This window comes from Dipodomys spectabilis, unplaced genomic scaffold, assembly GCF_019054845.1.
Source record: "Dipodomys spectabilis isolate Male_0828 unplaced genomic scaffold, ASM1905484v1 ptg000130l, whole genome shotgun sequence".
Taxonomy (NCBI): Eukaryota; Metazoa; Chordata; class Mammalia; order Rodentia; family Heteromyidae; genus Dipodomys; species Dipodomys spectabilis.
Genome location: NW_024870807.1, coordinates 2,618,112 through 2,644,185, shown reverse-complemented (window position 1 = coordinate 2,644,185; position 26,074 = coordinate 2,618,112). Strand labels below are relative to the sequence as shown.

General features: G+C 53.2%; 1 protein-coding gene across 4 annotated transcripts in view; it reads right to left on the bottom strand.

The window, feature by feature from the left end:
- Gnao1 (G protein subunit alpha o1) overlaps positions 1–26,074 on the bottom strand; it is a 156,198-nt gene that overhangs the window by 7,240 nt on the left and 122,884 nt on the right. For 2 of the 4 annotated variants that reach the window (XM_042689998.1, XM_042689999.1), the window contains exons 4-6: positions 16,147–16,307; positions 12,061–12,189; positions 10,329–10,458 (exon numbers count right to left, since the gene is read on the bottom strand). In XM_042689998.1, the coding sequence (XP_042545932.1) occupies positions 10,329–10,458; positions 12,061–12,189; positions 16,147–16,307 (420 nt within the window). Of the gene's footprint in view, positions 1–1,139; positions 4,915–6,299; positions 6,454–10,328; positions 10,459–12,060; positions 12,190–16,146; positions 16,308–26,074 lie in introns of those variants that run through there. The other 2 variants (XR_006148939.1, XM_042689997.1) reach the window with 2 other exon arrangements.

The following is a 26,074-nucleotide window of genomic DNA, read 5'->3' as shown; positions in this document are numbered from 1 at the left end:
ACCTGCACAGGACAGGCAACTGCAGTGTCTCCAAGAGCTAACTGGACCTGCGTGCAAGGCCTGTGAGTGGTGAGGCTCTGAGCCTCCAAGAAGCCAAGGGGAAAGATCTGAAAGCCCTCAGCTAAGGCAGGTTACCCGAAGTGTGTTGATCTGCAAATGGGGGATACAATTGGGTGTTGAATACTCTTAGGACCAAAAGGGAATCACAGAGGGGAGATATTGGGAATCATCTGGCATGTAGGCTGGGCTGAAGGGCTCTTCCTCAAGATGCCCTTTGGAGGAGACCTTCAGGCCAGCTCACAGAGGCTCCTAGGACCTCAGCTGCTGAGGCTCAGCCCACCATAGCTTCCTGCCTACGAAGCAGAGTTGTAAGGCACAAGCAATAATCCACCCATACAGGGAAAAGCACTTGTATACAAGGCATCTGCTGGGCTGTAGTGACCAGGCCAGGCTCCTGCCCTCTGAGAGCTTACTTACAGTCAGCGACAACACACATACATGGTCCTGGGACAGGACGGGACAGGAATCTGGGAGGCAGAAGACATGTCTACTCACACTCAGCTTTGGGAGGACAGGGCGTGGGGTGAGGGAAGGACGGAACTTCTGGGATAGAATCGCCGGCGCCAAGACCCTTCCATGCCCCAGCCTGGGTGCCATCTTTCCAGAGCACATTACCAGGAAGCCAAGAGCACAGTGTGTCCTTACACACTTCACACCATATTACAGCCAAATCGGAGACGACACCATTTGAGTAGAGACAGATGGCCAGCAGATACCTGTCCCTGCCCACAGCTGCCTTCCTGTGGCGCCACCAGGAGCCTTTTCCAGGGCCATCTCTCCTGAGTCCTCTACCTGCCCAAGCTGTGGCGTGGCCCAGGAAAGCTGGGCCAGCACAGCCATGGTGCTTTGTGGCACCCTGTGCCATACTGGTGCACACATGCTAGAACTCGACGATGCCAGGACTGTGAAGCAGCCCAGCCAGGCCAGGGCCCCCTCAGCCTGAGGAGGGCTGGGAAGCCAGACAGTAGGAATCCTGACCCCTGCCCCTGTCCCTGCCAGGACCCATCCCACAGACTGGGACTGGGTAGGCCATGTGTTGTGTGGGTGCACTTGGCACTGACATAACACATCACACGCTAGAAAGAGCTGGCACTTTTTATTAAATGGTAGGTGACTAATAAATACATTACGGCAGCCAATAAATTATTACAATAACTAGCAATTTATTAAACCAACGAGTCACTCTTCTTACAAAATTAGTTAATAAGGGGTGGGGGCGGCGGGTCAGGAGGTGGGACCAGTGCCCCTAGAAAGACTCTGCTAAGGAGGGTGTGGGGAATCTGGTCTTCTGGGATAGGACAGAGCCGATGGGCTGCAGGGGACTGGGCCTGGGGGAAAGGAGGTGCAGACCGGATGGACAGGGCAGAGGCCAGGAGTGAGGGTCCATTGCGCGAGCTGCAGGGCAGATGGGCCAGTGAAGGAAGGCGGGGGCTGGTGGTGGTGGAGGCTGCGGGAGCAGCGCCGGGGAGATGCTGGGAAGGGCTCAGGTGTACACTGGTGGTCTTTGTGCACTGGGCCTGGGGAGCCTCTCTCTGATGGGAGCTTAGGACTTTGGACTGGAGGCCATGCTTCCTGCTTTTGGCCCAACCTGCCTCATTGTCTATTTGGTCAGGGAACATCATCTGTCTAGGGTGGACTGCTCTGGGCAAGGTGGGTTCAGTATTCTCCCCACTGAAGGATGTGGGCCTAGCAGCCCTACTAAGACCCCATTCCCTTGTCCCATTCCCAAGGCTGCTGGCTCCCTACTTTGAAGCCTGAGAACCTGTCATCTGGCACAAAGTAAGAAAATGATGGAGGTGAATAAGCAAGAAGTTTATTTAGCGGAGGGGGAGCTGTCTAGGGGGTGCTCGGCTTTGACACACAGACTGAATCGCTGGCGGCCATGGCATCTCAGGTCTTTAGATGCTTGGAGGCACAGGAGGCTCAGGACTCAGAAGACGCCCCCGGAAGAGGCTCAGTGCCCCTGGCTTTTCAGGGGGGTAGGATCTGGAAGGAAGGGTTTGAGCTCCTTCAGTCATTCTCTGGGTGTGATATGGAGTAGGAAGAGGGAGGCGTCAGGCAGGGTCAGGCAGGGGTGAGGGAGAATGTCTAGAGCCTGAGGTGGGTTGATGGCAGCAGCAGGTGGGTTCATTTCCTACTGCAAGACCTCTCTGCAGATGGGAAGGCTGGGGACACTCCATGATGCCCAGTGCAGTCCATGCAGGCCAGGGTGCCCCAGGTTCCCACCAGTGGGGGGGGGGGTGTAGCAGGGCTGGGGGCAGGGAACTGGCAGGCAGAGGTGATGGGGTGCAGGAGAAGGCCAGGCTGGGCAGACTGCACACAGAGTCCTTCCTCCGAACCCTTAGCTCACCAGTCAGGCCAGACAACCTCGGGGACCACTGTGAGGCCTCGGCAGGAAGGCACTGGGGACAGAAATGAAGCCACATGTCCTAGAAACCAGGTCTCCCTGGCCCACTAAATTAGCAACTATTCAGAGTGGATGGCATGGCCCCTTTGGGGACCCACCCTTGTCCGGCCACTCACCACACTTCCCCTCACCCATAGTCACGACGGAGCCAAAATTCAGATTTTCCCCTATTGTAGAGCTGCTGGTGACACCCAGAACCCCCTTTTCTCGAGGCTCACATCAGACAGCCTCGGCAGGCTGAGACCAGTGTACAATATCCAACAGGCCAGAGCACTGGAGGGGAGAGAGCATGGGGGAGATGGGAGGAGGGAAGGTGCAAAGCCCCTAGTCCCCACCCCAGCTGTACAGATGGGAAAGGCTGGGGCTCTGGCTGCTCTGCTGCCTGTGAGCATTGGAGGAATGGGGATGGGGCGCCCTGGGGTGACAGGGACAGTGATTTCTGCCCCTTGGGCGATGGCATTAGAGATAAGATGGCCAACACCCACCCCTTGCCAAGTGATTTAGAATCTGGCCATAGTCTGGGGCAGGGTTGGGGACACAAGTGGCCACACTGCAGAGTGGTAACTGTGGGAAATAAATGCCACGTCTTTGATGTTAACTGGCCTTAGCTGCCCACAGCAGGACATTCAGGCTGTTGGCTCCGAAGACCTGTCCTCTGCCACATCCCAGCACCTGGTACATGGTAAGAAAATGATGGAGGCGAATAAACCAGAAGTGGACTTGGGCTAACGGCAGTAGCCAAGGCAGCCAGAGCAGGGGCCAAGCCCACAGGCATCAGGGAAGGTTCCCCGTGGAAATTTGGCACTAGGGAGGATCCCTGGGTCTTCCAGCACCACCAGAGCTCTGCACCTATTAGAACCAAGGGAGAGCTGTTGGCATAGGAATCTTCCTGTGATTGCGCAGGCCAGGGGCTGCGCAGGGGAGCCCAGGGGCCTCGCTGGGACTGACCCAGGAGAACACAGGGCTTGAGGAGGCATCTCTCCCCTCCCGTAGCGCATCTGCATTCCTAGGCACAGCCTGCCACAGGATCTACAGGCCATCGCGGGCTGTTTGCTGTGGCACCAGCCAATCAGAGGCACCTGGGAGTGTGAGGGAGCCCAAGGCCAGCCAGGTCCAGGGGCACCAAATGCCAATCCACCCTTTTCTGCTTAGACCTCTTCAGTAAAGTCCCTACCAGGGCTGGCAGTGCCATCCCCCAGCAGGAACAGTGTAGCCAAGCCTCACAGCTCACACCCAGGGCACTGGCCCCTCTACTGGCCCTCCTCTGCCCTGGTGGCTGGGAGGACCCCAAGGACTGTTTGATTGAGACCAAAGAGAAATGGGCTACAGGTGGAGGGCCTGCTCCACACCTCCCCTGGGTCTCCACATACAAGCACCCCAGCCCCCAAACCTCTACCTCCCCCAGCTGGCTTGAGCTGGGCTTGCAGGATCTTGAAGAAAAGCACACCCACTATCCCCTCTTGCTGGGAGCAGCAGAGCTGGGATTAGTGTGGCACGTGGAATGGACCTGCAGGGATGGGGTGCAACGGGACAACTGCCACCCTTGGCTCCCTCCCACCCGAACTTCTGTGCGTGCGGCCTTGAGTCTCCCACCATCCGCTTCGATGTCAGCCAGTCGCAAGAGCATTTCTAGGCCTAGCGGGAGTCAAGGCTGGGATTTCTAAGGACACCAGTGGACTAAAAGCAATGACTAGAGAAAGGAGGCGCAGACCACGGTAAGGAGGGAAGTCCTTGCCAAGGCCTGAACCTTCTCACCCCACAAAGCTGGCCTGGTTTGGTCCTGGCTGATAGCGACGGAACTGCTCTTAGTTAGAGAAACCCCAGGCAAGGCTGAGGGATGGCTTCTACTGCTCCACCCTGCCAGCACCCCAAGTGACAGAAGGAGACCCCAGGACTTTGAGTACGAGTCAAGGAGAGCAGAACACATCCATTCTGTGCCAGACGGTGGCTGTGTCCACTCCCACCGCCCAGCACTCCCACCCCAAATACAGCACTTAGAGGCGTGACACTGGGTGGTGTGAGGTGGTCTCCTGCCTTGTGTGTGGTGTTCAGCACCCTGCCCGGCTTGTTACCACAGCCTGCTATTGGAGGCGGAGAGGTAGGGGTGCATGAAAGATGCTCCCCCCACCCCCAGGGCCAGCTCTAGGTTCTTCTTCCACAGTGCACAGAGTGGTTTGAGAGGTGGCAGAGCTCTGGTTCCAGGGCAGGAGTGGGTGGCGGGCTGGGCAGGGTATGGGCAACTGGGTCGGGGGCTGGAGCTCAGTAGAGTCCACAGCCCCGCAGGTTTTTGGCGATGATGACGTCCGTCACGGCGTCAAAGACAAACTCGATGTTGTTGGTGTCCGTGGCACAGGTGACATGAGTATAGATCTCCTTGTGGGCTGACTTGTTCTTGCTCTCATACTGTGCCTGGATGTAAGCCACAGCTTCTGTGAAGGCACTGGGGCCTGCAGGAGGAAATAGGAGAGGTGAGGTGAGGCAGCCACGGGGCCACTTGGCACAGACAGCTCTGGGCCTGGCTGGTGTGTCTATCGGGTCAGGCAGAGGCCTGCAGCAGATGCCAAGAGCCTCTCAGGACAACTATGAAGGAACAGGAGGATGTGGGGTGGGGAAGGGAGCCTGGTGGCTCAGCTCCATCAGCAACAGACGACAAATCCATTGCAGAGATCATGAAAGAACGATCAAGAAAGGGATGGTCTGTACTACAGGTAAGCACTTAGGTTTTCCTCCTACTGGGGTGCCTATCGAGTCCCGATAGGAACATTACAGCTTACCACGTGTCCCGTGCAGAGGCCCAGAGTGCCCCTCTCATGCATGCATGCCTTTCTCAGTGACCCTACAGAGTCGGCCAGGATGCCACTTTTCTGGCCATTGCTGGGCAAAGTGGACTGGTCTGTGGTCTGTTTGGTGTCTATGAGCTGCCCTGGCCTCCTTTCCCCTTCTTGAACCTCCTGCAGGTACTCGCTCTTAGGAGGATTAAGAACTCCTTGCTGTCTTCCTCAGCGGGTCCCACATCCATCTGAACCCTCAAGTGCGCTCAGGAAAGAGAAGTCTAGGCCAGACTGCAACCCTTCACTGGGGAGGCAAGCAGGATCTGAGCCACCCCACTCAACTGGGTGGTATAATCTGGGTGAGGGACCCCAGACAACACAGGCTCAGGCTTTCAGGCCACAGGCCCAGCTCCAGGGTCTCTTAGACCACAGCTCTGTGCTAAACCTGGACTGGATATCAGGTAACTCAGATTCCCTTAGTTAGGGGCCCCCTGCTTCCCTGCCCCAGCTCCAAACTGGCTTCTTCCTGCCCAGGATCAGCTAAGTCTCTTGCAGCACTCATAGCTGGCTTCTTGTCCTTGGTAACCCTCCATAGGGTGGGCAGGCCTCTGATGCTTGCAAAGCTCCAAGAGGCCATGTGAGTCTTTGTCACCATCAGGATGCCATCAGTAAAAGCAAACTGTTGGTGAGTGCCAAGCACTGCTGTGCTATGTGCTGTGTGTGCTCATTAGCTCCATTCATCCTCAGCACAGCTCTGGAAGGGAGGGAGGACACCACACATCCCCACACGGACAGGGAGGTCACATGACCAGGCTGCAACATGGTGTTTTGGCTGTCTGATTCCAAGCCAAGGAGTGATGAGGGGCTTGGATTCTCCAGATCCCACATACAAAGGGCAAGCCAGGATTTCAGCCTGAGTTTCCTGCAACACTTTACCACAGTGCACTCTAGAGCAGGTATGTGGGGCTGGGTCCTCTGTGGTAAGTACTGCTCTCCTGGCCATCGCTGTGGCTGGAAGGCGCTATCTCTGTGCAGGCCAGGGTGGGAAGGGGTAGCTTTACCTGTGTACTCAGGAAAGCAGATGGTTAGTGGGGACTTTTTGATCTTCTCTTCAAATATGTCCTTCTTGTTGAGGAACAGGATGATGGACGTGTCTGTGAACCACTTGTTGTTGCAGATGCTGTCGAAAAGCTTCAAGGATTCATGCATACGGTTCTGTAACAGAGCAGAGAGATGGGTGAGGGCTGGCAGTGCCAGGCCCTGACCCACCGCGGGCACCACATAGCAGGACAAGCAGAGGGAAGGTTCACCAACGTGCTGAATGCACCACCAGGAAGGAGACGGGAGGACAAACAGGGTGTGTCCCTGCTTCATTCGCACGCAGGCAGGGTGGGCAGAGCAGGGGTGGGTGGGGGTTGCTGCCCCCTTCCAGAGGGAGCTGGCCCAAGTGGGGCAGTGAGGTCACTGGACAGGCTCCAACTCCTGGAGAGGACATGCACCATGCATGTAAGGCAGGGCCGCAACCACCATTGAACAGGACTACACGGAACCGCAGGTCATGCAGACGTCTCTACCAGGGGCTCATTTGCTTTCGCCAGCGAGGTTGGAAGGGTGTGCACATTCAGTTGGGGAACATTAACCGAGGACTGAGAGATCCTCGAATTAATCCAGAGTTGGAAGCAGATACCAGGGGACAGCGCCTCGGGGGGTGATGTTGCTGTGGTCTTAGTTGGTTGGATGACTTGGTTGGCTGGCTAGGCCATGACTGTGCAGGAGAGGCTCTGGGAGAACTGGGGTGGGGCTGATTTCTCAGAAGAGGGAATAAAAAGACCCCAAGAAGAAACAGAAAAACAGATTTAAAGCGAGAGGAAGGTAAAAACCCAGCAGGGAACATGAGATAAAAAGTGGGAAAAAAAAAACCCCAAAACCCAACCTTGAAAAGTCAGTTCAACCAGTGTTGGAAGCCGGGCAGTCCAGGCCAGCCTTCTGCAGCCCCTAAGCAGACTCATGGAAGCCAAGGCTGTCCTGGGACTGTGTGGTTGGAGCAGAAGGCTGGGGAGGCTGGTGTGGGAAGTGGGGATATGAACCTCAGCCGAGTGGCACGGCTAGTGAGGAGTGCAGGCAACGGGGCTGGGGATGGGGTGTGGGGGGGCATTCACAGCAAAGTCACCCAGTGGAGCCCTGAGAACCTGCTGCTTTCAACTCTTAGTGATGGTTTTGATTGGAGGAAGGAGCTTCATACCTGCTGGGCTTGGAGGGTGTCTCAGAATCTGCTCATGGTTTTGGCCTTGGTTTGGCAAGATAAGGCCCTGCAGGCGGTGGTGGTAGTGGTGGTGAAGTTGTGGCAGCCTGTGGCCCGGCTGGGTGGTGCTGAGAGCAGGTACGAGGACAGGATGAGCCCTCAGGGTCCCTGGGAGCGGTGGGCAGGGTGGCCAGTCTGGTAGGAGGTAGCCACTAGCCCCAGGGGCCTAGCTCCAGGAATTGCCCCCAGACACCTTTGTCTCAGGCAGCCCCAACTCTCATCCTAGGCCAGAGAGGGAAGCACAGGGCTGACCAGAGAGAACGCTTAGGCCCAAGGACTTGGTGGACTGGTGCTTTACATCTTGCTTCTCAGGCAGAGCATCCACACGCTACAACCTCTAGCCAGAGTGGCTTCACCCAGTGGCGACTTCCACATCCTGCCACTCTATGCTCATAAGGCCGGTATCTACCATCATTACCATGCAAGCAGATGCCCAAGAAGTACAGGTGATTGCCCATGATCACATAGCTTGCAGGAGCGGCGCCAAACCTGGACGATATCCATCTGCTCCCGAACTGCCCAACTCTGCACACATGTGAGTCAAACACAGCGACGCACGCTTGGTTCTACAGCAATAGTGCTGATTTACTGTGCTGTCAGACTGCAAAGGCAATCCCTGTTCCCTGGAGGGCTGCTCCTCTGCCTTGGGTGGTAGAGATGGCCAGCCTTGGGGATGGAAGGACCTCAGGCAGAGCCTGTTAAACTGTTCCTGATCTTGGCTCACATGGTTTACCATACCCAAGGTCCTCTGCAATCATCTTTGTGGAGAAAGTAGAGAAAATGAGGAAGGAGCAGGAAGGGAAGGGACAGTATGAGAGGAGCAATAAGGGGAGGAGGAAGAGGACACTGGAGGGAAATGCTCCAGGAGCTGAGTCCTGCACTGCAGCTGGGCCCCTGAGGACCTCATGGGGAGGCTGGCCTAGTTCCATCCTCCAGTGCCTTCCCAGGAGACCTGATGCCATGGAACTCGTTGTGTCTGCCAGACCCATCTGATACCTCTCTGCATCGATGCAGTGCTCCAGAGGCTAGAGAAGGCACAGCCTATGGTAGATGGGCCGAGTCTTAGATCTGAACTAGCTGCAGGCTCAGCAAGGATGTGTCTAAGGGAGCGACCATACATTAATAGGAAAGGCCCTCCAGCCTCCAGCTCCTTTGAAACCCAGGATGGCCTGATATCGCATCCACACCCAGTGTGGCCAGGAGAAGGGATGAGTCAAGCCAAGCTAAGACCATGGAGGTGGCCAAGAAGACAGTGAACAATGGCTCTCCTCTCCAGTAGCACAGGGGCAGCTCATGTGCCCATGTGCCATGGGCAGTTGCTCTGAAGGTACACTGCCTGGAGGCTGTCCTAGGCTTTGGCTGGTCACAGAATCTAAGGCTGGCTCAGGCCTGGTCTGTCCCTGTCCTACATTCTAGGTCAGGACTAAGCTGTGTTGTTTTAATATTACCACCCCACAGAGGCCACTGTGAATGACAACAGCTGAAACCCAGCCCAGGGCAAGCAGAGTATGACACGGGTCCAGATCACTCACTCAGTCGCCAAAAGCCCCATCACTCTGCCTGGGCCCCTTGGGACAGCGGCTCCTCCCCACACAGCTCTGCTCATGGCAGCCAACTCCCAAACCTGATCCCATTTCCACAGCAACTCTGTAGGACTCTGGGGACAAGGGCTGATGAGGAAATGGGACCCAGAGGGAAGATCTGGCCTTGCTTGGGGCCTGCATGACCCCGACAGCAACCCCCTCCTAAGACCTTCAGTACCAACCCGAAAGGCTCAAGAGTACAAGGCCTGAATGTGATCTAGATAGGTGGGGTCAGGTGCCAGGGTGTGAGTTCGCAGCCAGAAGCCCACTCCAGTGGAAGCTCATCTCTGGCCTGTGGGCACAGTCTGATGGGAACAGCTCCAGGGATCACCTGGCTTGGAGTGATCACCAGTGACAACACAACCTCCAGGCGGGCACTGCTGGGCCAGAAACTGTTCCACGTACCACATGCAGATAGATTATCTCCTTCCATTGCCAGCGGTCCTAGATAAGGCAGGCACTATTATGTTCCCTGCTTTTACAGGTGACAGTAACTGAGGTGGAAAGAGTGTTGCCAGAATTCTTCAGCAAAACAACCAGCAGTGGGGCCAAGACCAGGCTCAGGAGAAGGTGGCACCCTCTGAAGGTAAACATCCCCCTCCCAAGGGCCAGCAGTTCTCAGAGGCCAACTAGAGATCCCAGGCTGAGTGCAACCCAAGGATGGAGGTAGGAGCCTGGCCCGGCATCCTGCAGAGATGGAGCCCAAAGCCACACCTGTCATTTACCAGCACCTCATCCCCGCTGTCCTTCCTGGCTTGCTGGACCCACAGGTCTCTTCACAGCACCCCCTGCAGGTGCCCTAGGCAGGTGAAGACGGATAAAATATACATACTCTTGCTTGATATTTTGAGGATTTGCTTGGGGCCTGACAACCCAGGCGATTCCACTGTCAAGAGGCACATACTAACCTGAGACCTCAGTTCTGCCAAGCTGTTTTGTTTGCAGTTTGCCTATGGGCTCTGTGCCAAGAGGCCTGCATTCCCTCTGCTGCACCGTCCTCACAGGGGCTTTGCCCTGGCAGCATGGATGACTGCCCTCCACACAAATCAGCTACTGTCGCCGGCTGGATCCCAGACCACTGGGAGCAACCAAGGCCCAAGCACTCCCAGGGCCAGCCTGTTCTGTGGCCAGCTTTCAGTGTCCCCTTAGGCTGGGTAGCCAGTCCGTTGTGTTGTCCCCTGGTCTGTGGGTCCAGTGCCACTTACCGTGGTTTCATCTTCATGGAGCACCTGGTCATAGCCGCTGAGCGCGACACAGAAGATGATGGCCGTGACGTCCTCAAAGCAGTGGATCCACTTCTTGCGTTCAGATCGCTGGCCCCCCACGTCGAACAGCCTGCAGGGGAGACAGAGAGGCTGATGGGGGTGAGGGTCCAGGCAGGCAGAAGTATGCTTTAGAGTCAAGGTGCAAGTGTGCTTTGAAGTAGGGCATACCAGGTGCGAGCCCACAGCCATGATCCTGTTCCCAGGGGTTCCCCGGCCCCAGGTGCTGATGGGCTGCCTGCTGGACCATTGCTGTCCCTGGAACTGAGGAGCCTGACTCAGCCACGTGGAGTGACTTGAAGACTCACCATTGCATCCCAGTCACCCCCCCACCCCCCGCAAGTAATGCCTCTGCAAGGTCCTCCTCTTGAAGTAATATTTATGTTCTTTCACCTATTTGAGCATGTATTGTGGGAAAACTCCAAACCAGACTGGAAGGGATACAGGCAGGAACTTGTTATGCGGATTGGAAATGTGAGGCACCAAGGTTGTGAAGATGTAGCCGGGCTTCTGGCACAAGTCCAGATATGGTAGAGTTGGGGGTCTGACCCAGGCCTGCCTTCAGACAGAGCTAGACTCCCTTCTCTGCTTCATACTAGCCTTGCCCAGTAGATCAGCGCTGGGTCTCTCCTCCAACTGCAGCCCCAGGGACTGGAGGACAGGGAGGAGATGATAAGCAGGCAGGACACAGGCCCGGGAGGAATGAGGTCAATCCTGCCCCTAATCCTGGGAGTGAATTGCTCTGCGGTCTCCTGGCCATGGGAGGCTTATTAGCACATAGTTGCAGAGTGGGCGGGGGCTCTGTGTGGACAGGACTCCTGACCCTCTACACAGAAGACAATGATCACAGGTAGAGAGCAGATTAGGCATGGCGAAAGGAAACAGGGCTGGGCCTCGTCCTACCACAGCCTCCTACAGATCCACCTGCCATCTGAAGTACAGGCGGTCTCTGTGCGTGTGGCTACGGTATGAGGTCCTCATCCTACACCCAGTGGGTGGGCAGGAGAGATGGAGGAAACCAGAGAGCCAAGGAGGCACCCGGAGACTCCTCGTTTCCTTTTGTACAGGCAGGCTGGGGAAGCCCAATATGGCTCCCACAATGTTGCATGGAGGTTGCCTGCTGGGCCCAAGAACCTAGATAGAGGGTCTCAGCCCCTTGGTCTGGACAGAGGAGCAGGTGGGGGGCAAGTCCTTAGTCTTGTCTACTGACCTGAGGTCCTTGCCTGCCCACACCCTCCTGGTGTTTTCCAGCTTTGTGAGCTGGAAGTCCAGGTATTGAGGGCTGCCAGGCCTCAGTGTATAGGGCTTACCCCAGGGGGAGGACACCATCCTCCAGAAGACCTGGCCTTATAGCTTAGGCCTCTGTCCAGGTCCCAGTGTTCCTGGATCCTGGCTATGTTCTATGCCTCAGGAAAATTCATTCCTCTAAGGTCTCAGTTTCCCTATGTGGGCACTGTGTGTGTGTGTGTGTGTGTGTGTGTGTGTGTGTGTGTGTGTGTGTGTGTGTGTGTGTGTGTGTGTGTGTGTGTGTGTGTGTTTACAGGTCTCACTTGCCTTACCTACCTTGCTCCTACCTGGTGTCCTTTGAGGGATCACTACCTCCAGGATACCTCATGCTTCCCCCCTTGAACTTGACAGAGAATAAGTGCAATTTACTGGTCTCCCTGGGCCTCACCTGAAGTGGAGATTCTTGAATGTGAAGTGCGTTTCTACGATGCCGGTGGTTTTGACCCTGGTTCGGAGGATGTCCTGCTCGGTGGGCTGGTAGTCGGCAGCCCCAATCCGATCCAGGCTGTCCAGGTAGCTGGGGACAGTAACATACAAGGCACATGGACCATGCACCCGGCACCGCTCCAGGCTCATCGTGCCCCTCACAGGTGATTGTGGGGCCAGTCATTAGGCGTGGGGGAAACTGAGGAAGAAGGACTCTATGATCCTGGTCTCAAAGTCTCCCAGAACCTTGAATTCAGATTCACAGGGGCTGTGCATGCAGCTGCAGGTATGCTCAGGCTTGTAAAGAATACCATATTCCCATTAAAAAATAATAGTCATTGGAGGCATAATTCAGCGATAGGGTGCCTTCCTAGCAAACACAAAGCCCTGAGTTCAAACCCCAGTGCTGCCATAAATAGACAGATAGGTAATTGTTGATAGGTAGATTCTATTCCATCCTTAATTTCCCTGTACCGAGTGTGTGGTTTTATAGCCCAGGTGGGAGCCAGGATAGCTGTGTGGCCAGCAGTGGCGAGGCCAGGAGCACTTGTGGTAGGAGCTGGTAGCTCGCGAGGCTAGGGCAAGACAGGTGGGTGGCAATCTCAGGCAGAACACAGGCCCTTAAGGCTGAGTCTTTGTAAGGACTGGGCTTTTGTTCAAGGTGAGTTGGGAATCTCAGAACGGTTATGGGGTGGTTTTAGGGTGATTGCTGTGCTGCTGTCAGGAGTGGGAGGCTGTCACCATCATGCAGGTGCAGCTGAGGAGGGTGCAGGATGTCTGGCAAGGAGCCACTTCTGCCGGAGGCTCCAGTGTGGGACGTGGACATGTGAGGAAGAGTCTGGTGCCTCAGAGAGGCCAGGGCACAGTGGGAGGAGGGGAGAGTGAGGTGGGGCCCTCTCACAGGAGGGGAGGAACCCGAGGTTTGACTTGCATGGCACTCACATTTTGATTGGAGGAGTGTTTAGATGCCCAGACACTGAGCAGGCAGAAGCTGGCAGGGAGGGTACCCTGGCCATATCCATTGGGGAGCAACTGGTGCGTAAGGAATCTAAAACCAGCAAGGAACTGAGAAGATGGTCCTGCACAGCATCAGGTTTGGGCAGGAAGAGGTTCCAGATCAGAGCCTGGGTCTCCAGGAGAGGTAGGCTGGAGTAAGGGGTCCCAGGGGTGGTCAGGAGAAAGCTGAGGGCAGAGTCCAGAGCAAAATGCTGTGAGAGGAGGCCTGGGGACAGTTTGGGATTTGGGGCAGCTGCAGTGGCTTGGCCATGGTGAGCAGCCTGGTGGGTAGAGTAGGAGCCCAGAGAGGTATAGTGAAGGTGAGGGAGGCATTTTGCACAGCAAGTGGCGAGCTGAATTTGGGACAATCAAAGCTCACCAAGCCATGTGGAACCATCTTTCCCTGGCTGGATCTGTGCAGGGTCTTCTTATTGCTGAGACCTGTCTCAGGAACACTTATCCAGAGCAAAGAGTCAGCCATGTTCACGGAGACCTAATGCCTACTGAGAGTGAGCTAGCTCAGGAGCCTCTTGGAGGCTCTTTCTTCTTGGAGCCCTGGATCTTCAAAGGCAGGGCTTGGAGAAAATGGTGACAGAGGCTTTGGGATGTTAATGATGTCCCCTGCAAGTAGCAATATGACAGTCCTACGAGGCAATTTAACTCCTAAAGCAGCCCAGCCCTGGATCATAAAGTGTTTCAGAGGGCTGGGTGTGGTGGTACATGCCTGCAATAGCAAGTACATGGGAGGCTGATACAGGAGGGTCCCAAGTTCAAGGTTAGCCTGAGCTTCATCAGAAGACCCTGTCTCAAAAAGTGTTTAAGGTGCTGGGTGCTGGTGGCTTATACCTGTAATCCTAGCTACTCAGGAGGCTGCGATCTGACGATCACGGTTCAAATCTAGCCTAGGAAGGAAAGTCTGTGAGACTCTCCAATTAAGCACAAAAAAGCTGGAAGTAGAGCTGTGGCTAAAGTGGAAGAGCACTAGCCTTGAGCACAAAAGCTCAGGGGTAACACCTAAGCCTGGAGTTTAAGCCCCAGGAGCACACAAACAAAAACAAAAGAAGTGTTTAAGGTCCTTCTGACACTGATGATCTCTCTGTGTCCTCTCCCAGAAAAGTGGCACAGGTTGGTGGGGAGTTGACAAATAGTGACTCAGTTTCTTATTTAAAGTTATAACAGTAACTACTGGAAGAACTAAAAATAATCCCGTAACTAGCAAAAAACTGGAGGTGGAGATAGAGAGGGGTAGAAGAAAAGAAGGAAGGTGAGCTGAACTCCCCAGATAGCATGGTGGGGGCAGTCAAGAAGCACCAGGTAGATTGGACAACTAAGTGGAAATAGCTAAGGGGAGGGTGACAGGTTGAGCGGAGATCACTATGCATGTTATACCACTGCCTATTGTTGAAAACGACTTTGTCTCCCAATGGGTTCATGTTATAATTAATGGACAGGGTAAAAAATTTAAATGGTGAAGAAAGCTCCAGAAGATGGTCCGGCAGTCTTAGCAGGGGAATGGGAGGTAGAGGAGGAAGGAGGCCACCAGATGGAGCCAGCTGAAAGGCACGCTCTCCTGGCCAGCCAGGAGCTCTGGGGAGTCCGGTTCTGGGCCTGTGATTTCAGTGTACCCAGGCGCTGGCATCCCTGCCTTCCATGGTGCCTTTGGGTCTCATCGGTGTCTGGGCTCCCCTACAAAGGATTTAGGCATCTGCTCTGTGGATAATTCAGGTGTGGGAAGCAGGAAGATGTTCTTGGCATTACTCAGGGTCATGGTTTCTTAGCTGCCAGCACCGCCAATGGAAATACTCACATGTCATTAGTGAAAGCCATTCCTGTGGGCCCAGCCTGCTTTTTCATCTAGGTACTACTGTGTTTTGGGGCCAGGTAACTGTTGTGGGGACTGTACAGTATTCATTGTGGGATATTTTTTTTAAAAAAACTGTTATTATTAAGGTGATGTACAGAGTGGTTATTATTTCTGTAGGACTTTGTGTGGTGTCTCTAGCACTACTCACTAGATGCCTGGAGCCACCCTAGTGTGACAATCAAAAACTCCATGGAGACACTGACAAAAAGTTCCCTAGGAGCTAACTGCCTCCAGCTGAGAAGCACTGGTGACTATGGTCAATCAGAGGTCAGAGTGTATCTATGTGTCTGTAGGCAATGGGTTAAAACCTGAAACTCCTGGCTGTAGGCTCCCACTGAATGCCCAGGCACCAGCTTGTAAAAGTAGGGTGCATTTCCTGAACCCCCAGCTACAATCCATGAATCTCCTTCCCAGGAGACACAACCACCCCAGGTTCTAGAGCCTCTGGATGGATCTAGAGGTGGAGGATCCAGTGAGGATGCCCTAAAAGTGACAAAGGTCAGCGGTCAGGCCTGTGGCCCTACTGTCCTATGAAAAGCTGGGGATTGTCTGTGATCCTATCTGCACTTCCACTCCTCCACTTCCCCTCCAAATCTTCTTCTCTCCTCTATCCTTCTTCCTGTCCTTCCCTTTTCCCTCCCTTCTTTATTTAATTATACCATAATACTAAAGGATATGTTCATCTGTTCAATTACTTAATTTATTGAATGGAGCTACTTATTATCTATTTTTAATTTTAAAGCGGATTATTTTTTGCTAGTTCTCCCAGTGCTAGAGATGAAAGCCAGGGCCTCGAACATGCTAGACAAGCACTTCACAGCTTAGCTACATCCCCAGCCCGGAGTATTATTTTCTCTACAGCAAAACAAAATGGCACCATTTGAGTTGTTTTCTGCCTGTTTGTCTCTGGATTGGTATTTCTGGTGCCAGGGCACCCTGGAAGAAAAAAAAAATCTCCTCTTCAGGCCTGAGACCAGGTCCTCATCCTTCTGGAATTTCCTGTTTGGTCACTTTTGTGCCCTCTCCCTTCCCTGGCTTCCTCCTCACCCTGGGGGCAGGAGGAGGTGGGCCCTTCCTGATGCTCACCACCAGTGGGTGACTGTCTCATGGCAAGTCTCACTGTGGCCCAGAGTCCTCTTGGCTCCACCATGTCTCACTCCAGTCTTCCCACAGGCCTAAGACACTCACTATTTGGCAGAATCGTTGAGCTGATACTCCCGAGACCGGTTGAAGCACTCCTGGATCCCTGAGTCACCCCAGAGTCTCATCATGGCAGAAAGCAGCTCTGTGGAGAAGGGCTCAGTGTCTTCCATGCGACTCACCACGTCACAAACCATCTTGGAGTCGGCCTATGAGAACAGAGGAACATGTCACTCTGAGGCCCCCATGGGACTTATGACATGAACCCCACCAGGGCAGTGGGCCAACACCAGGATAACACAGCTGCAGATTGCTCTGCAGACGGGCAGCTCTGAGCACTGGGGGCCCAGGGACACTTGGCACCTCTGGGGCTTTTCCATCCTGTGCCTGTTCTCAAGCAGCAAATCACATGTGTGCTGGAGAAGGGGAGTGGCCAGGGCTTTGCTCCTCCCTCAACCATAATAGTTCTGCTTCTACTGGGTTTAAAAAACAAATTTGCACAAAATTTGCTTAGGAAAACACTTAAAAATCAGCGTTCTTCCGGCATTTCTTCGTCAAGGTGGAGCATAGCTCCTGGAGATGGTCCACATCTAGGAGAGGGCACTCGGATGATTTGAGGGTTCTGGGGGACTGAGGACTGAGTCTCTGTGGAGTACCTTGGAGGAAGAGAGGGAGCTGGTGATAACGACATTGATGGTGAAAATTCCTCATGTCCACATTGGATCACAACAATTTTTTTTTCTTTTTTGGAGGCAAGGTCTTACTTTTGTGGCTCAGGCTGATCTCAAACACAAGATTTTCTCTAACCTCCTGGGCCCTGGGATTCTGATGCACCACTATCCCAGGTCTAAGTCTTAATTTTATGAATTTATATTTATATGTCTGTGATCTGTTGTTACCAGGAAAAGCCAAGGCCTGGTTAAACAGGAAAGGGCAAAGGGACACATCATGATACTGGTGTGTTCTTTCCTTTCTGCCTCTTCCCCTCCTTGTTCTGAGGGGGCGGAGTTGAATTTGCTTAAGGCACAAGTGTGTAGGATGAGACTTCATTGGAATCACATGAAAAGTGGTGTGTAACTCAGAGGTCTTTCTCTTGTCCCCCATCTAGGACACCAGACAGGGGTCACTGATTTTCTAGACTGGAATCCCACATGATGCAGAGCTGAGACCCCAGGATCCATAGCTGCACCAAGTGAGTTCAGGGGCTAGTCAGGCCGTAGTCACTGGTGTTCTGGTCTTTGTGTGTGCATTGTGCAGAAGCTGGGGACTTGAACACCTCATCAGTTTCCTGCTTCTTTTTGATAGCCGTGTTCTTAGAGGCTCTCCCAAGGGTTGGAGGACACAAGTCTCAGTGATTGGTATCAGTCACTCTGGGGACATAGTCTCTTAAGTTTGTGCCATCTGGAAAATCCCACACTAGGGAAGGCATTTGGCGCTAGGGAGTAGATGGAGTGGTCTATCTGAGCCGGGACCCTCCTCAGTTGCCTTTTCCCATTTTAGCCTGCACACTCTTGCTGGACTGCGAGTTGGGTGTAGCAGGGCCCATTCTCCCTCCCTTCCTGGGTCCTCCAGGGTCAGGGTATTTTGTTCATGTGTTATTATGAATACGACATGATGATTCTGCTGGAAGCTCTTTCAACCCCAATTCTCAGCCACCAGAGGACAGACAGTTGGCCAGCCTGAAGGGGCTCAGGAAATGCACGGGAGGGGCTGAGAGTCCGCAGGTGTCCTTCAGCGGGGAGAGACAAAAGATGCTACACAAAAGGTGTGTGGAGCTTAAGCTTTCTTGGGGACTTTTCCAGCATGGAGCTGTCTGCCTAAGTAGCTATTTACCTGCCAGAGCCTGTTTTCTACATAAAGTTGGTGGAAAAGCTGACAGCCCTGGCCTGCCCACTGCCTGCCTCAGGAAGGAAGTGACCACTAGCATGGAGGCTGGCAGGCCATGCCTGCTATGCTAATCCAGATCCAGCTTCATGGGGGCAAGGCCCCTGACATCTTGCTCTTGGTTCCTGATACACCCTCACCAGACAAGGGAGGATCACCCCTCTCCCCCACCCTTCCCGCCCCTTCCCCACCCCCACCCCACATGGAAGACCGGTCTCCAGGGTCTGGGTAATGTGGGCAGCTCCCCCTGGTGGCAGGGACATGGAAAGCTGGCACTGGGGCCTGGGCTTCCGATGCCCCAGGCTGAGAGTGATGACTCAGGGAGGAGGGGTGGGGGAGGAGGGTTGTACCTCTACTTGTGTCTAAAAAGGGTAAGGCTATGAGTCAAGGGTGTGTGTGCTCCCCAGGGCCTGGCTGCCCCCAAGAAGGGTTGGTGCCTTCCCAGCTGTGGAAGGGCCCTGACCAGAGTTCCTGAATTTCTTCTTTATGGTTTCTGCCAGTTTTGTGCACTGAACACTCAAAACCGTCAGAGCTGTGGTGAGTGGGGCAGACAAGGCAAGACTCGCCACAGGGAAGAGGAGCATGCTCCAATCTGATCGCCCACAGTCACGCCACACCTACATGGAGGACACGAGGGACCCTCCAGATGTGAGGTATGCATACCCTGTGGGCCTTCCCAAAGCCACTTTGTACATTAGTGTTGGTTCTTCCAATCTGAACAACAACAATCTGAACTAACTCCCTTCCTTCCTTCCTTCCTTCCTTCCTTCTTCTTTCTTTGTTTCTGTCATGTGGCTTGAACTCAGGGCGCTGTCCCTGAGCTCTTTTGCACAAGGCTAGCACTCTACCACTTTGAGCCATAGCTCCACTTCTGGTTTTCTGGTGGTTAACTGGAGATAGAAGATAAGCATTTCAGGGTTTTCCTGCCTGGGTGGCTTTTACCCAAACAAGCCGGTAAATAATGCTGCCATAAACATAGGTTTAGTATGATCTTGTTTGTGGTCATACTCCTATATCAAGACTGTGTCTGAATCCAACCAAGCCACAAGGAAAGCTGACCACTGCAAAGCAATGAAGGCTCCATCAAAAGACTGAATAGCAGACATTGCGGAGACACAAGGACTTTGCATCTTGACAAGGCCCAGTCATAGGCTCAGACCCTAGAGCTCAGGGAAGGAAAGCAAGTAAAGAGGCAGGGCCAGGCATGAAGGGGAGAAGGGGCTTTGCCAACATGTCTAGAGGCCCGTGGATAACAAAGTAACAAGCAATTAGTAGAGCCAGGGGAGGCCTCTGTCCCTTTGCCTTTCTGCCTGCCTTCAGGGGCCTGGGGGAATGGGGCTCCCATTGTGCCAGACATTCCCCAGGGCTCTGGGCTAGAGGCACTGGGCCTAAGGTAGTAGCCTTTTTGCTACAGCCCATGGTACTGTACTGCTTGCTAGTCAGAGGATGGCCTCAGGCATGCCCTCATACCTGCTGTCCAGGCAATATGCAGTACTTAATCTCCAGAACCTGAAGAATACATTTGTGTTCTGAAGCTGCCCAGGGTGTGGCCGCTTGTTACAGCAGCCCCAGCAGTAGACACCAAGCTGGACCTCTGTGTCAGGCTTACTCACGGAGACTGCTGGAGCTGCCATTTCTAGAAAGTCCACAGAGGGCTCACACCTCCGCAGGGTTTCAGGGGGTATCACAGAGGCCCTGGTGGTAGCAAGGCCCCCTCCCTTTCTGTGAGTTCTGCCTTCTTTGCCTCTTGAGGATTCTACCCTTCATGTGCAGCAGAACCCCAGCCTCCCTGAAAGAGGAAAATCCAAGCTCTTCTCCCTGAAACAGTTTGAGTGGCCTGGAAGGGGATGGCTCTGCCCCTTTCCTCTGGAGGACACAGGCTCTGGATCTGGCCAGTTGACCTACTTGGCCTATGAGCAGTTTGGGATAGACAAAGAATTCATGTTGGTTTAGTAACTAGACTAACATTTAATCCTACTACCCCAATCAATCCTAGAAGATTAGAAGAACTATTAGCAGGGAGAGAGAAGACCCACGGAGTGTGACAAGCCCTTCCTCCTCACTGCCTGGGCCTCTGGAGGGCCATGCCTATAGTATATACTCTTCCTGTGTGATGTCTTCTCTCCTGTAGGGCTGCCATGGTGCCAATGTTCTTAGCACACGGAGCAGAAAGGAGTTTGTGGGCATGTGTGCAGGGAGTGAGGGCATGCCTCTCTGCCCAATTCTGTCCCGATCTACAGGGCGAAGGGTTGCCAGAGAACAAGACCGTACTTCCTCCATGTACAGGCTGGGTGAGCTTCTCTGCAGCCTCCTGGGGCTATAGGACAGACCAGGGAGCCACCCAGACCTTGTCTCCAGTCTGGGCTCCTAGCATGAGCAGAAGCCTTAACTTTTCTGAGGTTCAGTGTCCTTGCTGTGAACGGAGGATGACAATGCTCTTATTTTCTCCACTGGGCTGTCATGTGAGCAAACAGAGCTCTGGGTGCAGGATGGCATCTGTGTGGATGCCCACTACGTGGACAAGCACGCCCTGCCTCACCTCTTAGGTGCACAGAGGTAATGGCCAACCTGCCACTCATGACAATGGGCCATGGGGAGAAGGGCTCGGCTGGGGCTGTGTACGTCTGGCTGAATGGCACATCTGTATACTTTTGCTGGCACAGGTAGTGCTGGCAGGGTCATCTGCAAATTCAGATCAATGACTGGAAGCAGCACTGACATTCTCATCACAACTAGCACACCTCTTCTTGCTCTTGTCAACCTACAAATGGCCTGACACTACTGAGGTACCCTGGTAGACCACGGTTCTCCAGGGCTCTCGAGAACCCCATATAGTCTAGTGCTCTGCATTATTCAGTGGCTGGGAAAATTGGTGGGTAGGGAGGGGAAGGGGCTTGTGGAGTCAGGGTCCAGGGGCTGCTCCACTATGCAGAAGGGTTGGGGTAGGGAACTCAGTACAGGACATTCCTTTAGTGTACCACGGTCCTTATTGTAGAGGAGAGTATGTGCAGGGCAGCGATGCCCATCACCTGTCAGTACACAGCAGATACCAGAGTGTAGTGCAAGGGCCAGGGGCTTCCTGCCACGAGATCACATGCTGATGGGGGCAGATCATGAGTGTGTGTGGGAAGCAGCACTGAGTTCCAGATGACAACTAGGGGCCAAATGGATCCAGCAGTGATGGTGTGTCTCCAGAGCTGATGCCAGACAGCTACCTGAGCATTGGAGCTAGAACTGGTTCTGGAAGAAGGGTCATCAGCTTCAGGGCCTGGAGAGTAAAGGCCTTGCTCACGGTGTGTCCCATCCCTCCCCAACCCAGGTAGTCTTCTACCCTTGGGTCTCAGGTGTAGGTGACACCTGTCTGTGTTTTGCCAGACCCCAGGGTGAGAGTAAGCAGTGGCGAAGAGAAGCGGGAATTAGCTATGTATCTTCCACTTCAATACCAGATACTGTAGGAGCTCAGAAGACGAATCTGCTGCATGCTGACAGGGGATGAGCATCACTGCCCTGGGCATACTCTCCTCCACAGCAAGGACCCATGACGCCCACTTCAGGGGTGCCCTGAACTGAGTTCACTACCCCTACCCTTCTGCATACTGGAGCAGCCCCTGGGCCCTGACTCCACAGAATGTGTTCATTGAAGACGGGAGGGTAAATAGCAATTCTAGACACCTGGGTCTTCAAAATCCTCTTCTCAGAGCAGCATGGACTTTTTCCAAAGAACTTGTGATCCTCAGGATCACAAAGCACCTTTGCCCTCTTAAGAGATGAGATGTAAATGGGTAAAGTGGGGGTGAGGTGGAAGGACAGAGCAGGGGTCTTCAGTCAGGTGCCTTGGGTTCGGGTCCTAGCTCTGCACCTGCCTGCTGGGGGCTTTGGACAGACCTCTCACGGACCGCTTGGAGCAGAGGCTCCATTAAGTCCCAGTGCAAAGGATTGCTTGTGCAGATGAGATGGGCTGAGGATGTGACAGCTCTGTAGCATGAAAGGGCTCTGCAAATGTTAGTTATTATGAGCAAAGATGAAACGCCTCAGACACAAACAACAAGCTGACATAAAATAAGCCTGCTTTGTACAAGACTTTCCAAGAAAGCATGATAATCTTGATAACAATAATCATAGTAATTATAATAATAACCCCTTCTATCTGATGAGCTGCTTTGGATTGCTGAGTTTTCCTCCATCGCCAATCTTTGAGGCCAAGTGAAGTGTGAGAGCTCCCCCCATTTCACAATTCTCCAGCTGCAGGCGGACTCCATCGGCCCCACCCTGCCCCATGGCTGCACTTCTTTAGGTTCCCACCAGAGGGCAGGAGAGCTCAGTCAAAGGGAGGGAAACTCACCCAGCCAGAGACCTGACCAAGGCCAAGGCCAAGGCCATGGGTTGCTGATTAGAAGAACTCAAGGAGAAGGGACAGAGACTCCAGTCATTAGAGGTCTTGCCTGGGCATTAGCAAGCAAAGGGTGGCAGGAGGGACAGTCTGGGCACCTAGAAACTGCCAGACTAGCAGGCCCAATGCGAGGAAGCAGTGGGGCTCACAACAGTGGGAGGGGCGGTCCTCAGGGCGCCGCCCTAACTGTGGCTCTGAGCTGATGAGGAAATGTTAGCATCACACCAGGGGCTCTTGAGGCATTCGTGAGGCTCGTTTTTGTTTTTGTTTTTTGTCAGAAACGGCTGTAACAGGTACTTAATGACTGAGGGTCCAGAGTGCTTGGGTCTCTCTGCAAATATTTGGGACTCTGAACAGGACCTGACCTTCAGCACACTGTCAGTTCACAAGGGGACAATGGGCCCATTAGCTCCACCATTTGCTATAGGAAAGGGAACATTCCTGCTTCTCCAGAAAGATCTACAGTAGAACTGAAGATGAGACACTGTTTCTAACTTTGCTTTTCCTTGCCATCCTTTCAAACTCATTGTCTCTCCAGCTCTGCATACCTGCCCTCTACATACCCCCATACCTCTAGGGCACCCCCCTATCAACTTTATACATTCACCCCTGCACCGTCCCCACCATGACATCATCTTCCATCAGCCACCTGGTTCATCCATCACTCATTTCCATGTCCACCCACCGCCTTTCTCGCCTTCCGGAGCATCTATCTATCTATCCCTTAAATTATTCATTCATTCCTCTTTGATCTCCTCTGGGTACTGCCCATTCATCTTCCTGTTTACCAGCTCATCTCTTCATCCACTCATCTGCTCATTTACTAGCTCATCCGTTCATCATCTATCCAGCCACTCTTAGCCTTATGAACTTCTTCATATGGCTGAAAGGAACAGTCTTTCTGAATCTCCCCACAGATATCAGTCAGTGCTCTGGACACAGGGGACAAGAATGGTGCCTCTCCCCTTCCCCTTCCTCTTCCTCTGCTCCATGGATCCAGCTTTGCTGGGGTCCTGTGGCTGTGTTATAGATGGGTTTCCTAAGGCCTCCATCCAGAAGGGGTTCCACTTCCTAGACTCATCCAGGTTTGTCTGAAGCCCTGTGGGAACCCCCCTTGCTTTGAGCCAGCTGCCTCCTGTGAAAGGAAGAAGGCCTGGTCTGGTGATGTCAACTTTCTTAAGCGGCACATCCTTCTTCAGAAGCCTGGGGCTCTTCCAGTGGCTGGGAAACGGCTTCTTCCTGGCTTACTGTGTGTTTTTTCGAAGGACTTAGAATGACAGTGGCTTGAGTGGTCTGAGGCCCTGTGCCATGTTTCCATACCTGACATCTAGAAGCTTTTGCTCAAAAGCACCTGGCTTGTATGGCTTCCCACCTTTAACCTGAATTGAGACGTATCCAGGTCCAAAGCTTCACCACAGGCCAGCTGAGCACCCCTTAGGGCTGGGTTCAGGGGACAAGGTAATCAGCAGAACCTGGACATGCTACCCCAGAGGTTGCTCAATGGAGGCCCAATGGAGGGACCAACCACCACAGCACAGACTGTGGACCAGGAAATGTTCCTCTTGGTTGGCTACTGAGTGAGATCTCTGTGCCTAGGGAGAGGGGGTATGTGGATGAGGAGGCAGGGCTATGTCTGAGTGAAGAGAAGTCACAAGAGTTGCTGTGCTCAGAGGTCAGAGAAGACACTAGGCGTCTCTGGGAACTCTTGAGGAGACAAGGATTAAAGGCAGATGGACTAACCTAAGGCACAGCTGAGGGCCTTAAAGGTCAATAGCGGACCTTGGAGGTGCCAGGTATACTTCCAGCCACCCGTGGGGCCTGAGGACAATGGGAAAGCTCAGGACAGTACACACTGCTTGTACACACCTGCATCGCTACCATGATGCTGGTCACACATGAGAACTTGAGCACTATGGGGTGTTCTGATGGTGTGCAAATTTTCCTCATGGGAGCCTCACAGAGCAAATGCTGAACCTCCTGAGTGTGAGGCCTGGGATACTTGCTCTCCCCCTGTGCTTCCTGGGCCTGATGCCTACTACATATGCATGTGGTAAGTGGGAGCAGTCAGTCCACAGCTCCTGAGCAACACTCATCAGTGCAGAATGGGCACCTGGACCTGAGGCGGGGTGAGAGGGTGAGCCAGCGAAGGGGTATCCACATGAAGGGTAGAGACATAAGCATCATTTCCATTAAAAACATTAAGACGGTCCTGGACCCTTATGGCAGCAAATGTCACTAAGGCTTTGGACTACCTCAGGTTCCTAAGTATGATGCGAGAATGTCATGTCAGCCTTGGGGCAACCTTGCATGGCACTGCCTGCTGCCCACATTCCCCTTAGTTGGTCCAGATATGCTAGTCATACTACCAAGCCTCTGTCCTAGAGAGAACACCTGAGCCACCAGGACTGAGCTAGACAGTCACAAATCAGCTTTAACATGACCGGGACAGAAGATTCCAAATTCAGGATGACCCCCTCACCCTCCACTCCCTTTCCCCTGGACTCAGTGTTCTAAGAAAGGAGAAAATGGCTAAAATTGGATAGACTGAATTTCTAAGAAATGAGCAAGGGCAGAATAAAATTACCCACAGAGAGCTTGGTCAAAGGGAAAGAAAAGTGGTAATGGCCAACTTCATCTCTTCAGAACACAGAGTGACAATGTGAATAGTTTAATTAGGGCTGCTTCAGCTGGCAGATATTAGCAACCCAATTACAGAAGAGAAAAGATGGATGTTGGAACTCCACACACATGCTGGTGGGGGCTTGGCTGATTGGTGCCTCTCTGGCCCTTTCACTGGGGGGCTCAGCTCCCAAAACATTTCTCAAAGTGGTGAGATCCTGTTTGTTCTTGAAAAGGAGCGTGTCATCTGCTTCCAGAATTGCAGAAGGCTTGTGCTCCTGGTCACACTCTGCCTCTAACTGGCTCTTGGGACCTTGCTTCTCAGTGTCCCAACTGCACAATAAAAGTGTTAGCTAGACTGGTGGTTCTCAAAGGAGAACCTGCAGGGCCTCAAGGTCTCTGTGGTTCTTTTGGGGAAGCCTATGAGATGAAAACTGTTAACAATATTAAGATCTTATTTGCCTTTCTGAATGGTGCAAAAGCGGAGATAAAGCTTGGGTCCCCTTTGCAGGATGCAAGGCGATGGGGAATGAGTTCAACAACTAGATGCTGTTGCATCCCAAGCACTCCTGGTAAAATGAATGCTGGTTTTATTGAGGAAGTAGCAGAACTGATGACCTTTTATGTACTGCAACCCTGGACATAGGTCTTCGTGTTCTGTAGGGTGCTGCAATGGAGGTGCTGGTTGCTGGGCCATAATGGGAGCTGCCCCACCCCTTTTCTCATGGGACACTGATTTAAACTATGGGCAGACAGATAATGGGAGTTCAGATCAGATCTGGATCTTTGGCAGACATTTTTTCAAGAAATGAGTGAAGGCAAACAACTGAGATATTTGTTACCAAAATGGTAAGATTCTTGCTTTCAAGTGGGAACCCAGCATTTTGGAAAACTTTACCAACCATTAGCCAATCAATCATGTACATGCCAATACAAGTTTTTCTGATAAGATCAGTGTTGACATTCATAAATGTGAGATTTTGACATTACTTGTAGAATCCTGGCAACATCTGGAAACTGGATAAATCAGATGAACCAGTATTTACAAATGACCAAAATGGTGCCACCAAGCCATGCATGGAT